At 44.5% G+C, this 17,522-nt stretch overlaps 1 protein-coding gene across 1 annotated transcript in view; it reads left to right on the top strand.

Moving 5' to 3' along the window:
- Sidt1 (SID1 transmembrane family member 1) overlaps nucleotides 1–17,522 on the top strand; it is a 91,248-nt gene that overhangs the window by 63,789 nt on the left and 9,937 nt on the right. Inside the window, exons 13-21 of the mRNA XM_021184482.3 lie at nucleotides 592–665; nucleotides 1,838–1,904; nucleotides 4,238–4,311; nucleotides 5,646–5,769; nucleotides 5,984–6,101; nucleotides 8,236–8,372; nucleotides 9,693–9,801; nucleotides 12,997–13,073; nucleotides 16,682–16,728. Of these exons, the coding sequence (XP_021040141.1) occupies nucleotides 592–665; nucleotides 1,838–1,904; nucleotides 4,238–4,311; nucleotides 5,646–5,769; nucleotides 5,984–6,101; nucleotides 8,236–8,372; nucleotides 9,693–9,801; nucleotides 12,997–13,073; nucleotides 16,682–16,728 (827 nt within the window). The remainder of the gene's footprint in view (nucleotides 1–591; nucleotides 666–1,837; nucleotides 1,905–4,237; nucleotides 4,312–5,645; nucleotides 5,770–5,983; nucleotides 6,102–8,235; nucleotides 8,373–9,692; nucleotides 9,802–12,996; nucleotides 13,074–16,681; nucleotides 16,729–17,522) is intronic.

Below are 17,522 nucleotides of genomic sequence, written 5' to 3'. Positions count from 1 at the left end.
TTCCCTGAAGGGAAGCCAAGTCTTCTGGGGGTGTTAGATGAAACCTAGCTAGAGCCCAAGTCGATAATCTCTTCTTTAGAACCTTTCTTTGGGGTTGGGGGATGAAAAGGAAGAGAGCATTCTGTGTTCTCAGCACCCCAAGTGTCTGTGAATGGGGGAGTATTAAGGAACCCAGGTGGAAGATAAGATTCACCTCAGCGCTGTTCTGGAAAGCTTCCCCATTTCTATACAGACCATCCTTTGAGTCCATTAATTTCTGGAGTATGCTTAATACAGTGCATTTTACCTACCAAAAGGTCCAAGTACGAATCACACAGTTTCAACCATATGCAACTCAGGAACTACAAAGCGAGCAGGTCTGAGAGCCGAGTAGTCAGTGCTTGCAATGTGTACTTGATAGGGTTCTCACATCAGCCAAGGAGAGTGGCAGTGCTTTTATTAGGGTGTCCCGAGAAAAGCAAAACTAATGGAAAAAGCTTCATGAGTCATTTTGATCCCTGGCGAGGAGTACATGAATGAACTTTCTAGAGTTCTCCTTTGTGTCCTATACAAGAAAAGCCAGTTTGCATTCTCTTCCCATTGATGCCCTAGATGTTCTTGTACCTGTCAGATCTGTCCAGGAAGGACCGGAGGATTGTCAGCAAAAAGTATAAGATTTATTTTTGGTAAGTAGTTGACCGGTAAAGTCGTGATTTCCTTAAAAATACTGACTTATTTAAATCTATTTATTTGTATGTATGTGTGTACTGTAGTGCTGGAAATCAAACCCAGGGCCACACACAGGATAAGGGAGGCAAGACCTTTATCACTGAGCTACACTCTCAGCCCCTAAACTCTTTAAACTTCACTTTTTTCTTTGTAAAAGCTACAACCACTTGTATTACAAGGAGTCGGTGTTTAATAAGGCATAGATATGGATAATGATGCTTCCAACCTGAAATACAAAAGACCATACTTGTGGGTGGGTCCTTCCACCCAGTTGAGAGGCTGAGCTGCCTAGCAAGGGGCCTTTCTCTACTCAGAAAGCGCCAGACTGACTGTGGTCCTTTGATATGCCCTACATTTTTACTTTCTGAAGACTCCCCCTACTTCTGGATGCAGACATTAGAATGAAGCCGGGAATAAGGGAGCCAATGGAATTCCACAGCTGAGCTCTCATTTTGGAATTAAGTTTTGTTTAAGAGCCTCTACAAGGTACCTCTCACTTGTTACTCGAATTCTAAGAACATTTAAGCTAACTGTGCACTAAGGGAATAAGATGCTTCTATATGAAGCTGATTTTAGGCTGCTTTATAAATGATTGTACAAAGAAGGAAGGAGGAGCAGGAGAAGGAGCGGGAAGAGGAGGAGGACTTCAATCCATTAAGTGCCAACTGGTGAATATTAAATACATCATTTCAGGTCAGGCATAATGGTATTGTCTGAAACCACAGCTCTTGAAATCATCACAGGCTCAAGACCAGCTTTGTTCACATATCAAGTTCTAGGCCAGTCAGGGCTACCTAGCAAGACTCTGTCTCCAGTAAATTAAATAAATGAATGACTTAATGATTTCGGTCATCAGTGCAAGGATTCTCTGCTATAACCAAACCAATAGCAGTAAGCAAGGTAAGTTTGTTCACTTCCTTCTGTCGCCTCTGGTCAAAATTCTGTCTACCAAATGTTCAAAGGCATAGGAAACGGGAGACAGACTGGAGAAACAGGTGTTATGCGATCAGTTCCCCATTGCTTTTGCCAGCTAGCTATGGGGTTATAAGGTGGAAATATTCTTTTTTAAAAGCTGAGCAGAGTCCACCATTTTGTTGGAAGTCACTGTTTCTGGCTCCTTCTGTCGTAGGAACATCATCACCATCGCTGTGTTCTATGCACTGCCTGTGATGCAGCTTGTTATCACCTACCAGACAGTAAGTGCTGCCCCGCCCAGATGTGCTGCCCCTCCCAGATGCGCTGCCCTGCCCATATGCCCAGCTTCCATCAAAAAGAAGCCATGGCTCTGATTGACAGGGAAGAGTTTAGCTTGGGATCGGGGTATGTGTGGGTGTGGGTGTGTGTGTGTGTGAGAGAGAGAGAGAGACAGACAGACAGACAGAGACAGAGACAGACAGAGAGAGACAGAAAGAGAGAGATGGAGAGACAAAGAGACAGAGACACAGAGAACCTGAAGAGGCTTGAGATATTGAATCTCCTGGAACTGAAGTCATAGGCATTGGGAGTTACCTGCCATGGTGCTATGCATCAAACTCAAGTCCTTTGAAAGAGCAGTTAACCACTGAGCCATCTCTTCAGTCCCAAGAACTATAGTTTTGTTTGATGGTTCTTTTAGACAGGGTCTCTTTGTTTTGTAACTCTGGTTCTCCTGGAACTAGATATGTAAACCAGATTGACCTCAAACTCATAGAGTTCCACCTGGCTCTGACTCCCAAGTGTTGGGATTAAAAGAATGTGCCACCAGCCTCCAAGAACTTCTTTTGTTTAATAATTTCCCATTTTGGCACTAATTTGGCTTCTCCATTAACTACTTCATCTCTAGGATTGTTTCCATTTATTTCCCAGTTGTTTTATCACAAAGGGACCTGGTACCTTGTATTGTTTCATTTACCGACATAAAATCAACCATTCAACCATCATGTCTATCAGTGGCACCATTATTTGTCATCCTGAGTGTGTGATCATCAGGAGACAATGAGCAGAGTAAACAAAGGTCTAGTAATGCTCTGGGGCTGGATCTCAGTAGGGAGAGTGCTTGCCCAGAGTGCATGAAACTGTGATCGACTGCAGCACTTCACAAACAGGTATAACATGTCCATAATCCCAGCAATAGGAAAATGAAGGCCACAGGGCCAGAAGTTCAAGGTTTTCTCAGGTAGGGAGTTAAAGGCCAGTCTAGGCAATGTGAGACTGTTTCAAACAGTAACACAAAATAAAATCTCCAGACTGAAGAAAAGAAACCAGAAGTCTAGTTTACCCTGTACCCGATCACTGAGGATACTCTGTGAAATTATAAACAGCTTCGACAGGGGCTGAAGAGATGGCTCTGCAGTTAAAAGCACTTGTTGCGCTTGTAGAGAACCTGGGTTCCCAATGCCTGCAACAGCCACTCACAACTGTTTGTAACTGAGCTCCAAGGGAATCCAGCCCCCTCTGCTGACCTCCATGGGCACATATGTGGTATACAGAGATACATGCAAGCAAAACACTCATACACACAAGTCTTTTTCAGACACTTAAAAACAGTCTTGTGGAGCTAACAAGATAATAAGCCAACAACAACCAAAAAATTAAAAATTGAATGAACGAATTCATACTAAAATACCTTGAGAATGTCCACTGCTCCTTCATGGAATCCCTGGGCCCCAGCCACTGAAATAGGCATTTACCTGGGGTCTAGATTTCTAAGTATAAATTTTCTAGAAATTATAAAAGTTGAGAAGACCAGTTCAGAATGATATGTGGTTAAGCACATTTTATGCACCATCCCTTAATTTTTGCTAGGCATTAAAATCACATGGGGCACTTTTAAAAATCTCAGGGTCTAGGGTGGTACCCCACACCAAGTAGATCAGGGCCTCAGGAAGGAGAGCTATGCCTCAGTATTGTTTAAATTCTTTCTGAGTTCTCTATATAGCCAAGCTCATGATGTAAAATACTTAGTCCATTCATACTCATCGAATAATAAAGATGAAGTCTCTATGAGGTTTGAACACCACTGTTTGTAATCTAAACATTCTTTACAAACATGGGAACCCTGTCAGGAGCTGCAGCTTGCTATGATTTAGGCAAGTTCTTGAAGGGGATAGATAAAAAATTGAGATACTTCCTCGATGACTGCTTAAGGGGCACTCAGAAAATGGGACATCTCCATTTCCCCCCAGAGTTAATCTAGGGAACAGGATATAGCAAGACAGACCCATAGCAAGACACAGACTTAAAAGGCAGGTCCCAATGTAAGCATCCTTTCAAAATCACAAAAGGATCATACATTGTTGAATTCCATCTTGAGTTACCCAATAAACAGGATACTTTTATTTAAAACACAGATGGCACCTGAATAGGGAATGTGTGTTTGCTATGCAACAGTGGCAGGTCGAGTCCTGTCTCCTGAGGTGGAGGTGGGTTACACTTTAGCCGATGGGAGGGCATCCCTGTGAGCCCTTCCTGTTCTTTTTGACTTTGGGCAGACTCATAGGACAGAGAGAAGCCACTCTTCTTCTTCTTCTTCTTTCACTTGACTTTGTAGGTGGTGAATGTCACTGGCAACCAGGATATCTGTTACTACAACTTCCTCTGTGCTCACCCCCTGGGCGTCCTGAGGTAAACTCAGCCCTCTGGCTCCTTGTGAAACATTAGAGATTCTTTCTGTCCAATTTGGTTTAAGTTTGACCACACACACACACACACACACACACACACACACACACACACACACCAACAGTGGAAAACTACCCTGGTCAGGGCAAAGAGGAATTGAAGCCAGATCTTGAGAGAATGTCTACTCTCCTCTCTGGCAGTATTTCTAAGAATGGCCTGTTGAGAATTGGGCAGTAAGGGTTTTTTGTTTGTTTTTGGTTTTGGTTTTTCAAGACAGGGTTTCTCTGTATAGCCCTGGCTGTCCTGGAACTCATTTTGTAGACCAGGCTGACCTCGAACTCAGAAATCCGCCTGCCTCTGCCTCCCAAGTGCTGGGATTAAAGACGTGCGCCACCACGCCCCGCTGGCAGTGAGGTTTTTAAAAACCAGATCATCAGCTATAGGTCTCACATGCCAATGAGCATGAGTTGGTGGCCAGCTCTCACTTAATATGTTAAATGACCTCACAAGGTAGGCATTATTAGTACCACAATTTTTAGATAAAGGTGCTAAGGCTTAGACAGGTACAAATGTGCTCAATTCTGGTCCCTCAGTTCTCAGTGGTGTCAGAGTTTGTCTGCAAGCCTGACTGTCCTAAAGCCACCAAAACTTGGTGAAAGAAAGTGTCTTCCTGGGGGCTGGTGAGATGGCTCAGTGGGTAAGAGCACCCGACTGCTCTTCCGAAGGTCCAGAGTTCAAATCCCAGCAACCACATGGTGGCTCACAACCATCCGTAACGAGATCTGGCACCCTCTTCTGGAGTGTCTGAAGACAGCTACAGTGTACTTACATATAATAAATAAATAAATCTTTAAAAAAAAAAAAGTGTCTTCCTGAGAGATAGGAACGTATAATCTCTGTACAGAGCAGAGCCATCTTGATTTCCTGAGAATGAAGCCATGGTCTGTGGTATATATGTGCTTACTGAAATCCACAGTTGGAAAGCTGAACATTGACACACTGTGGGTTCGGCTATGAGAGTCACAGCTAAAATGCTCATTCATCTCTGGACCAACTCTTTCTCAGGGTTCATTCTTTGCCAGGGCCATGAGGACAAGAGATGATCAGGCAGGTGCTAGGGAGGCTAACCAGAGAAGACAGATGTTACATTAAGGCAAGTGAGCATCCTCAAATCAAGGAATTAGATCAAAGAGGATTTCCGGTGTCTATCAAATGCTGAAGTCCTAGGAAACTGTTAGCATAGAAAGACACCAAATAAAGAGTTTACCTGCCCACGTTTGCATTCATTCTGAGTTCCCATGATGGTTTTCATACTCATTTCTCACTCACCCCTATAGCGCCTTCAATAATATTCTCAGTAACCTGGGCCACGTACTCCTGGGCTTCCTCTTCCTGTTGATAGTTCTGCGCAGGGACCTTCTCCACCGAAGAGCCCTGGAAGCTAAAGACATCTTTGCTATGGTGAGGAGAGGGTGGGACAGATCAAAGGCATGAGCTGGGAAGGACTATGCTTCCATGTAGACCTGCAAAGGGGAGGGGTGTCTGGCTTGATGATGTCATGGTGAACTGTGTGTAGAGCCACTTGAAGCCACCATTTAGTCTTCCTAACTCTGGATGTGTCTCCGACTAGTGTCTTTCTAGTAACAATCTTTTCTCCCACCCCCCTTTTTTCCAGGAGTACGGTATTCCCAAACACTTTGGTCTCTTCTACGCTATGGGGATTGCACTGATGATGGAGGGCGTGCTCAGTGCTTGTTACCATGTCTGCCCTAATTACTCCAACTTCCAGTTCGGTAATTAGAACCCATATTGGTGACACAGATTTGAGTTGCAGGTGTCTTGTCCTGGAGCCCTTCAAAAACATCAAATTCATACTTGCAAGGACTTTAATGGCATTTGGGGTGAGCTGAAATGGCCTGAGCGTCCCTTGTTACTGAGCAGGGCTCCTGCATGTTATATATTTGTTCTCCTTGGCCAACATGGAGTCTGGAAAACACTCTGCACTGCATGCTCATGTCACGGTAAGACGCAGTGTCAGGGGCCAGGCTAAGCAGCACTGCCTTTCAGACTTCCCACCATGTAACTTACCTACTTAAGCAGTTAGCCTGCTCTGGGGTGAAAGTAATGGGAAACTCAATTAAGAGTGAACCAAGTGATAAGACAATCACACTGTCTGACAGTTCACTGACTGGAAGGTAGGGGGAGAAATGCCTTTGCTGCTGGCTTACCCAATGATTCTGACTTTACATCTCCGGGTGACCTTTTGCACATCCCTAGCCTATGTGTTTGTTTTCTCCCAAAGGCAACTTCTCTCATGCTGGAAAAGGTATCCATAATAGCTCTTAGCTTCTTAGGTCTTAGGTCTCCTTCTCCAGGTTCAGAGCAGGTTCGAGGTGTCCTGGAGGACCTTACAGCAAGGAAGCATCTTCAGAAGAGGCCTCGGTATAATGTTCCCTCAGACCTCAGTAGCTCAAACAATGATAAGTACATTTCTGAACATTCCCTAGGTGCTCATCGGCTCAGGTCTAGGCTGCTACATCTATCAGCAACGGAATATGGATAAACTTTGGGCCAATCACATCTATCCCTTCCAAGAGCAGGGTTAGCTTTCCTGAAGCCAAGAGGCCAAAAGGATGTTATGAATTGAAAAGACAGTAGACCAAATTAGCATTAAAGTGAAGAATGAAGAACAAGAGTGGCGGGCTTTGCCTGTAAACAGCACTCTCAGGAAGCTGAGACAAGAGGATCTCTAGTCTAGACTACAAATAGTGAGGCCCATCTAAAGGTCACAACAATAAGATAAAAATGAGGAAAACAAGACCTGTACTCTGTCACCCACACTCAAAGATAATGATTGCTTTGGATTGGGTTGGTTTCATCTTTCAAGTCAGGATTTCACTGTACAGCTCTGGCTGTCCTGGAACTCACTCTCTAGACCAGGCTGGCCTTGAACCCACAGAGATTTGCCGACCTCTGCCTCCTGAGTGCTGGGATGAAAAGTATGCACCACCATCACACACCGCGTCAGACTTTAACTAGCTGGCTTGTGCACCTCTGTTTTCTGTTTAGCAAGTTTCTTCCCAGAGTGTTTTCACCTGGGCTAGCTGTGTGAAAGCCTTTATGTCCTGCAGCAACGCTAGCATTTGCTATTGTCAGGCAGTTAAATGTTTCGCTGGAGTTTTCAGTAGTATGAGCATCATGTTGTTGTTTTGTTTTCTGTCTCCAGAACTGTAGAACAGCTGGGCTGCATTTAGTGAGTAGCTATTTTCCATTAGTAGGCTATTGTGCTCTGCATCATAGAGATACAATAGAGACACAGCAGAGACTGTGATGTGACTGCAGCATCTCAGAGTGCTGAGAACAGCTCCCACCTGACACTCATCTTATTGTCTCCATCCCCCCTTTTTTTGTTTATCTGGTTTTTTTTTTTTGGGTCCCATTGTCAAATATAAAGTTTAGAATGTACATACCCTTGCAAGGGAGGTAGCTATTTACTTACCCCATTCGATGTTTTCCTTCTGCGAACCCAAATACATTGGTGGATGGGGACAGGTTAGAAATAGAGGACACAGGATCTTCCTAGAGCAGTGGTTCTCAGCTTCTCAACGCTGCCGTCCTCTTTAATTCGGTTTCTCATAGCCTGGTGAACCCTAACCATTAAAATATTTCTGTTGCTACTTTGTAACTGTAATTTTGTTGCTGCTATGAATCACAATGTAACTATCTGTGTTTTCTGACGGCCCTTGTGGGGTGTGACTCATAGGTTAGGAACCACTGTCCTAAAAGGTGTACCTAGTAGGGCTGCTATGTTAGAGGCTTCTACACATCAGCAAATATTCCACTGAGCCACAGGGTAGGCAGAAGCTATAGAGAAGCTTGGAGTGGTGTTGCTGGGTTCCCACTAAGCTTCTTAACTTGGGTCCGCAGACACTTCCTTCATGTACATGATCGCTGGCCTCTGCATGCTGAAGCTCTATCAGACCCGCCACCCGGACATCAACGCCAGCGCCTACTCTGCTTACGCCTCCTTCGCTGTGGTCATCACACTGACGGTCCTCGGAGTGGTGGGTGCCTCTCCATACGCCTGCAGTCCGACCCTGAAAAGGGGGACTTCCCTTGGTGGAGGGGGCACTTTTTGTTGTGCGTGTCTTTTTGTCGGGCCTTGGGGGCATGTGGGTTTGGGTCTGTTCAAGGTCCTCTGGCTCAATTACTTAGCTGATGGTTTCTAAGTATGTAATAATCACCTGTAAAATCGGGTGAGGGTGGTTTTTATATTAAAATGAATTCCAAGGCATGCCAAAACTTAGATACATCTAAGTTGCTCAGAGAAACCAGCCTCAGAGAGAAATCATTTCTAAACATGCACAGACAGTACTTGCTGGCCACCTTCAGGTATTTGAAGAGCATTCTCTTCCCAACTCTGGACTGACAGCCCCTTCATTGTTCTACTACCAGTCCATCTCTTCCTCCTCTCTCCCCATTTGGTTAGATAGCCATTATTATTTTTTTTTCTGTCCACTGTACAGAAAGAGTCCTGTGAGTTTTGAGGTAAGCAAGTAAATTGCACACTAGGGCTAAAAGGCTTTCAGAAACATTATTTGTTTATTGACAATTTCCTACGTGTATATAATGCATCTCAAACCCACCCACCCCCAGTTTCCTCTTCCCACCGCATCCCCTTCCAAACCTCAGCCTCTTCTTCATCTTCCTGTTTTTATAACCTCCTGAGACTAATTGGTGCTGCACGCATGAGAAAGGGTGGAAGGCCATTCACCTGAGCATGAACAATCCACCAATAGCCACACATCGTCCCCCAAAATGGCTCTCCCTCCCCCAGCAGCTATCAACTGTCAGTAGCTCCTCATCTAAGGGTGAGGCCCCATGAGCCCCTCTTCATGTTCACTGGAAGGCTGGGCTGGCTTGATCTTGGACAGGTCGCCACAGCTTCAGTGAGTTCATGAGTGCAGCCACCATGTTATGTCCTGAAGACAGGGATTCCCAGCATGCCTCACCAGCCGCCAGCTCTTCTATCTTTGCCACTCCCCGCTTCCATCTTGTTCCGTGAGCCTTAGGGGTGGTTGATATAATAATGCCCCATTTAGACTGAAGCCTCACAGTTCTCAGCATTTTGGACTAGTTATGAGTCTCCTCATAACTAATGCAAAAAGGGAAGTATTTCCAGCCATGGTTGAGAACAGCACTCATTTGTGGATTTGCGTATAAATATTTAGAAGATGATTTGACACCATGTCCTTTGGTAACAGCTAGTTTGAGTTTTGGTTTGGTTTGGTTTGGTTTCTATGCTAAGCCTCAATAAGAGACAATGATTCTACAGAGCTCTCTGGGGAAACCACAGATCACACTAACCTTATCTTTATCCCTAGGTGTTTGGAAAAAACGATGTGTGGTTCTGGATCATCTTCTCTGCCATCCACATTCTCTCTTCTCTGGCCCTCAGCACCCAAATCTACTACATGGGCCGTTTCAAGATAGGTGAGTCAACACACACACTGACTTCCCTGGGGAGGCAATCCCAGGGCTGTCACCCATTCTCAATGAACGTGGAACTGGTCATCATGGGCTCTGAACTCCCTGCTATCATTGCTTGTCTCTAAGAATATCTTCCTCCTTATGGGATCTATAAGCCACTATTTCTGTTTTCAGCTGAGAGATGTATCCTCCCACACCTCAGAGCTGGGGCACACCTCCACCTGCTGGTTGCAAACACTCTACAAACCACCAAAAGTTCAAAGGGCATTAAGTCAGGCATAGTGGTTTGTGACTGTGATCCAGACACTTGGCAGGCAGAGCTCTGTGAGGATGGTCTGGTCTACACAACAAGTTCTAAGATAGCCAGGACCACATAGAGACACTCTGTGTTAAAAAGAATAAGGAGGGGAGAGCAGTGTGCTCGATATACCACTAGACCTAAATAGAGGAACCATTCTCCATCTGCAGCATTCAAACAGGAGCATTTCTCTGATGCTAAATGGTTGCCAGGCATGAATCATTCACTATTTCTAGATATGAGGACAGAAACTTTCGAGACCAGCTTCCCGTACTGTACTACTTCCGATTGGGTGGACTGAGTGTTACATGGAAATTAGCTTGTCATCTCCCGTCAATCAACCATCATGCACTGAAGGAGAGTCAATATGTTTTAGAGTATTTTTAAAATGGTTTTAGCATATTGGGAATCCTACTTTTAAAAACTCATCTGTATGTTTCAAGATAAATCATAGTCCTGCCCCTAATATTAGCAAAGACCAGGGAAAGAATGCAAATTAAAACTCACAAGCAAAATATGTGAACATTTCAAGTTATAAATCAAACACTAAAGGATACTAAAAATAAAAGAAAAAGGGATGGGTGGAAGGTTAGAGAGAAGAATGAATGGAGAGAAAGGAGGAAAGAGGGAGAAACGGGCAAGCTAGGAATAGAACTCAGTGGTAAAGTGATCTCTAGCAAAGGAAGGAAGGAAGAGAGGACAGAAAGAAGGGAGGGAGGGAGGGAGGGAGGGAGGGAGGGAGGGAGGGAGGGAGGGAGGGAGGGAGGGAGGGGGAAAGGAAAGGAGCTTTCATTATAGCCTAGAAGGGTCAGGTTAAAATTTAGAATTCTTGTTCCCTCACAAGAACAGTGTAGAACATATCTGTTCTTCCTACTCTGGCTCTGTGCTCTGTCTCAAGAGATCACAGAGTCTTGAGGGCATCCAATGCCTCATGCCCCAGGAGGATAAATGGGGAGGAGGCTCTCCAGGCTCTGAGTGTGGGTCCAGGACTATTGGGGGATTTTGAGGTCCAATAAATCCATAATGCAATCGAGTAGTGGAAGTTCCCTGTGTAGATTCCTCACTCAAAGTGTAATGAGGACCCTCTAAAATAAGGATCCTCTCTTGCCCAAAGCAATCCAATGTAAACAAGTGTCTTAAAAAATAGGCCTGGTGGTGGGTGCCTGTTATGTCAGCAATTGGAAGGTGGAAGGGGAAGAATGGTGAGCTCAAGGGCAGCTTGGCTACATAGTGAGATCCCATTTTAAGTACACACACACACACACACACACACACACACACGACACATTAACATTGGTTCAGCTATCCCCAGCCTCTCCACCCATTTCCTCAACACCTTTACTTCCTAACTATACGTTCATTTCTCTTCAGTCCTCGGGAAAGCACGTAGGTAGAAGAGTCAATAGCGGCAATGAGTGGACATAAAACCACAGAGCCATTTGTCCGGTTTATTGCTGTGTCCCTTGTCTCAGACCCTACAAATTAGACCTTGTGAGTAGTTCAGGAGAGCAAATGGGTTTCTGACAGCAAGGGCAAGATTGGAAGAGAAAAGGCCCTCAGTTTATTCTTTTTTTTTTTTTTTTTTTTTTTTTTTTTGAGACAGGGTTTCTCTGTGTAGCCCTGGCTGTCCTGGAACTCACTTTGTAGACCAGGCTGGCCTCGAACTCAGAAATCCGCCTGCCTCTGCCTCCCGAGTGCTGGGATTAAAGGCATGCGCCACCATGCCCGGCTCTCAGTTTATTCTTTAAGGAAGAGCTGAGTGTCTGAGACAGGCAGAGTCCATGTCCTCCATAGGGGTGGGGAACAAACATCACCTTTACAAATAGGAGGCAAAAGCCATTGTTTTAAGGGAAACAGAATAAAGCGAGTGGCGGCTTACCTATTTGGCTTCCTTCTTACAGATCATTTCTCTCTCTTATTTCTTCTCTGCTTCCCGCTGATTCAGATGTGTCTGACACAGGTAATGTTCTTCCTCCCTTTGTAGGGGGTCTAAACTGTTCATAGACCCAGCTTGCTGTCTGCCAGCTCTGCCCCCTCTTCCCTTTCTAAGTCAGGCAGCCTGCATGGGAGGATGGTCCGGAGAAAGGCTTGGAAGCCACTCTGCATCCCAACCCACGCTGGGGTGCATCACTTCTTGTCTCTTGTATAGCCAGGCTCCTTGCTCTTTGTTAAATTCAGCCCCCAGAGGAGCTGTGGTCCACTCTCAGCAGTGCTGGCTTTGAGTACACTCAATCTTACCTTTGAGGTCAGGACATGAATAGCTCCCTGGAAGACAGCCTCCTCTGACCTTGACTCTGAGGGGAGCAGCTAGAGCTCTCACACCCAATGCCTTCCATTCCAAACATGACTTATGTGGGACTACATTTAAAAACCCTTTCCTGCTTTTCTCACCCTATCTTAACTTCCATTACTTAGTAGTTCTTTCTAACCATTCTTAGTACAGCCCAGTACCTCTTGGTTCAGAACTCAGTAACTCATCACCATGTTGAGAAGTGTAGATTGGAACCCTTACAAGATGAGATCTCCATTCCCAGTATGGAGACCAAGTAATTTAAGGTAGATTTGAGGATCCCATAACATCTCTCCTGATAGGAAACCCCACCAGAGTGACCCGTAAACAATGGAAGTGTAGCTGAAGGAACCAGAAGGGTGTCTGCTGCCTGCCATTCATGTTCCTTGGCAGCCTTTCTGCCATATACCGCATGTGCATGGTACACCCGCCAAAACAACATAATTTTCTACATCATGTACTTATACCTGAAAGGACACCTGTCAGATGTAAAGCATTCTAATGGCTTTAATAGAGTGCCGATGGCATCCTTCTGGTCCCCAGTCTCAGGTCATTTCCCAGTGTATGTATTTCCTCTGTGTGTTTTCATGGTGTGATTGTGTCAACACAGATCTGGGAATCTTCCGGCGGGCTGCTATGGTGTTCTACACGGACTGTATCCAGCAATGCAGCAGACCTCTGTATATGGTACGTGCATGTCCCTGTGTTCCTTGGCCATCTCTCAGAAAATGGAGGAACAGCGGGAGGGCCAGGCTTAGGGCAGTGACTCAAACCTCCAGAACTCCAAAGGACCAGATGGCCTGAGCTGGCTGCCTTCCAGTCAGTAGGGAATCATATTGCTTACGCTTTTAAAAAAGATTTTTAAAAGCGGTTCTATTTTTATAAATTAAATACTTGATAGTCTGTAAAGAAAACAAAGGAAGTATATATACACACACATACATGCACCCCAAATTTTTTACTGATATATATGTTTTAGTCTTATTTCCTTTTCGAGAACTTTGCCAATGACTACTATATCTACATTACACCCAACTCTTCCTCTTCCTTCCCAAATTTATGAACTCTTCAATTATTATTGTTACATATATATAAATAGCTACATACATACATACACATGTATATGCAACCCACCAAGACTACTTAGTGTTGTCCATATATGTACACATGTTCAGGACTGATCACTTGGGATTAGAAAAATTATATGGGAACTCCTCCCTGGAGGAAACTGACCCTCCTTGTCTAAGTAGTCACTGACCACCTGTCCACATAGAATTTTACCCTATCCTTGATGGACGTCACCTGGAATACACCAGACATTTAAATAGAAATGATCACTGTGAGGAAAATCAAGGCAGAATGCCTTTGTAGCTAATCTAAACAGATGCCATTGTGAAAATGAAATTTCACACTAGTAATCGTTTCACCAAGACAGCAGGTGTGAACTGGCATGGCTCTGAGCAGATCATCCCTTCTGATCACATTCATTGATGTATTAGCTCATTTACTGTTGCTGTGACAGGACACTTAGACCAAATGCCACGTGTGTGGGCAAGGGCTGATTTGCCTTACACTACCAATCACAGTCAGCCACTGAGTGAAGTCAAAGCAGTACCTCAAGGCAGGAACTGAAGCAAAAACTATGGAGGGGTGCTGCTCACTGGCTTGCTCCTCATGGCTTGCTCAGCCTGTTTTCTTACACAACCCAGGACCACCAGCCCAGGGGAGGCACCACCCACAGTGTGCTGTGTCCTCCCATATCTATCAATAATCAAGAAAATGCCCCCAGAGACATGCAATTATGGAGCCATTTTTGCAGGTGACATTCCCCCTTCCCAGATGACCAAGCTTGTGCCAAGTTGATAAAAAACTACCCAGAACAATTGGGAACTGTCACTTTCTACATTTTCACCTGTGTACATTTTTATAGCAGAAACATTATTAAACTGTAGTCACTGTTTGATGATTGGAATGCTTCTTTAACATTCTCCCCTGTAGTCCTCATATTATCCATTTCTTTACTAAGCCTAAGAGAGTGGGGTCCAAGCCCTGCCTTGGTTTCCTGGCCATTGACCTTGGAAAGTAACCAACTGAAAGGCCACTTACATCATCTGCATTGGCCTTGGCTTTTATATGGTTCTGTGCTCAGATCTGATGCTGTATTCTGCCCTGGCACACAAGAATTCAGTTAGAGCCCAATTAGTAATCATATAATCAGAAGGATTTCCACATCAAGAAATATGACGATCCCGGCCTTTCAAGCTTGGGTAGGAGAAATGGAGAGTCCTGAAGAAGGAGGGTTTCTTTCGGTGAGAACTATGACATCCAGCAGGACCTCTGAGCATTTTGGGAGTTGTGCATGCCTGGGCCATAAGCCAGGTAGGGCAATCAATATCTAAAGTGTAGAACAATTAAGACTGAGCAAAAGGCACAGATTCTGCACATGCTCAGGGCTCCTGCATATGCAGAGCTGCCTCAGGCTGCCGCCTGAAGCAGCATCAGAACCTGCCATCAGCCTGCGTGTCACACAGAACTGATCCATGTAATGACAGGTTTCAAAGCATACCTACCATCACACGGAATGGCCTGGCTAGCCTTACACCCCTTTGTGCCCTGCCTGTTCACATCTCCTTCCTTTGGTCACTGCCAACTGATCTGCCTCCACAAGGGTGCCCTCTTGTTTTGCTTTTCTCAGTGTGTCATGTGATTGGACTCAAGTCATGCGACACTTTCTCAGACTCATCTCTTTCCTTTAGAAACATAGCCTCCATGTTCCCATAACACGGCAACTCACTTCCTTTTAGTTCTGAATACTCCACGGTTGAATAGTACTACCGTTTATTTCTCTGTGAACCTACAGGAGGATGCTTGTGGCCTCCGGGTTTGGATAATTACAAATAAAGCTAATATAGAAATCACAAGCAGGGTTTCTTCTTCTTCTTCTTCTTCTTCTTCTTCTTCTTCTTCTTCTTCTTCTTCTTCTTCTTCTTCTTCTTCTTCTTCTTCTTCTTCTTCTCCTTCTCCTTCTCCTTCTCCTTCTCCTTCTCCTTCTCCTTCTCCTTCTCCTTCTCCTTCTCCTTCTCCTTCTCCTTCTCCTTCTCCTTCTCCTTCTCCTTCTCCTTCTCCTTCTCCTTCTCCTTCTCCTTCTTCTTCTTCCCCCTCCTCCTCTTTTTTGGACCAACATTTTCGGTTAATTTGGATGCATATCATAGAGAGAGATTGTTCAATCACATGGTAAGCAGGTAGTGGGTTTTTTTGTGTGTGAGATACAAAATAAAACACTAACTTGTCCTGCAAAATGGCAGAGCCCATTTGTCTTCCTATACACAGTCTTTTTGGTAAACAAAATGTTCTGGCGGCTCCATATCCTCACCAGCATCTGGCAGCAGTGTTTTAGGTTTTCACTAATCCAGTAAGTGAATAAGCTTTTTTCATTGTTTTTAAACAGGGTCTCTCTATGTAGTCCTAGCTGACCTGGTACTTGCTGTGTAGACAAAGCAGGCCTCAAATTCAAAGATTCACTTGCCTCTGCCTTACAAGTGCTGGGGTTAAATAAATTTTTTTATATTTATTTATTTATTTATTTATTATATGTAAGTACACTGTAGCTGTCTTCAGACACTCCAGAAGAGGGCGCCAGATCTCGTTACGGATGGTTGTGAGCCACCATGTGGTGGCTGGGATTTGAACTCTGGACCTTCAGAAGAGCAGTCGGGTGCTCTTACCCACTGAGCCATCTCACCAGCCCAAATAAATTTTTTAAAAAGACATTTTTTTAAAATTGGATGGATCACTTAGGAAAGCAGAGAATTGGTAATAGAGGAGAAAGTATAATCAAATAGAAGTTTTAAGTAGCAGCAAAGGCACAAGAACAGATGGAGAGTATAAACTTACTTCAGAGTAACCTTGACCATGTGGATGGTTCTCTGCATCTCCCAACACCCATCCCTTAGGGGTAAGACTGAGGTAAGGAGTGAAAATTAACTGTGCAGTCAGGGGCACGGGAATCATAGCATCAGAATACTAGCTAATGAGTAATGAGTACCTGTCACTAGCCTCCTGCAAAGAGGTGGGTCCAGCTGCTCAGCTCCACTAACCCCTGTGTGGACAGCCACACCCTGCTTTGCTGAGTTACATCCATTTGTAGCCAGGTCTTGCTGTTCAGCCTGGCTGAGGATTAGAGCAGAAGAACCCCAGGTTTGCCGCAAGGCCATCGCTTTCCCACAGGTGTGGTTCCTCCCAGGGAGTTGCTAGCAAAGCAGTCTCTCTCTAATACTCTCTTTTCTCTTTTGCAGGACAGGATGGTGTTGCTCATTGTGGGAAATCTGGTTAACTGGTCCTTGTAAGTGGAATTACGGGAGATGATGTTTTTATCATTATTGATATATATAATGTGCATTTTAACGTGTTTTCTTGCTGTCATTTTACAAGGAAATCTGAAAATTAGGAGACAGCTAAACTAAACTGCTTGTCCTAGAGACTTGATAAAAAGGTATCCTTCCACAAACAATAATAAACACTAGGAGGCTGGAGAGATGGCTCTGTTGGTAAAGGCACATGCTATAAAACCTGACAACTTGAGTTCTACCTCCAGAGCCTACAGGGTGAAAGCAGCTCCACTAGTTGTCCTTTGACCCCCCTGCCCCCACACACACACTGCTCATATATGCTCATATATACAAATAAATAGCTAAATAAAATATTTTAATTAAATAACAGCACTAGGAAACTCTTGTACACTAGTGAGGGCTTCCTCTAAAACCCCGTGCTTTGCTGAACACACTTTCTTGATAGTTGATGCATTGATAGTATTTGCTCAACAAGACAAATATCTATGTGGACAAATTGACTCAATGGGTGCATGGATGGATGGATAGAAAGGAAGGAAGGAAGGAAGGAAGGAAGGAAGGAAGGAAGGAAGGAAGGAAGGAAGGAAGGAAGGAAGGAAGGAAGGGATTGTGCCCATGAGGGCAAACTGCAACACAATTTTAAATTATCTTGTAGAACTTTGCATAACAACCATGCAGGAGACATTAGTTTTTATAAAGTACTTCTTTCTTCCTTTGTGTGTGTGTGTGTGTGTGTGTGTGTGTGTGTGTGTGTGTGACTTTGCTCTTTCTTTCTCACCTTCTATCC

Source organism: Mus caroli, unplaced genomic scaffold (genome assembly GCF_978045245.1).
Source record: "Mus caroli unplaced genomic scaffold, Mus_caroli_1 scaffold_17, whole genome shotgun sequence".
NCBI lineage: Eukaryota > Metazoa > Chordata > Mammalia > Rodentia > Muridae > Mus > Mus caroli.
Note: the sequence above shows the minus strand (reverse complement) of the source record. Positions and strands in the feature narration are given on the sequence as shown.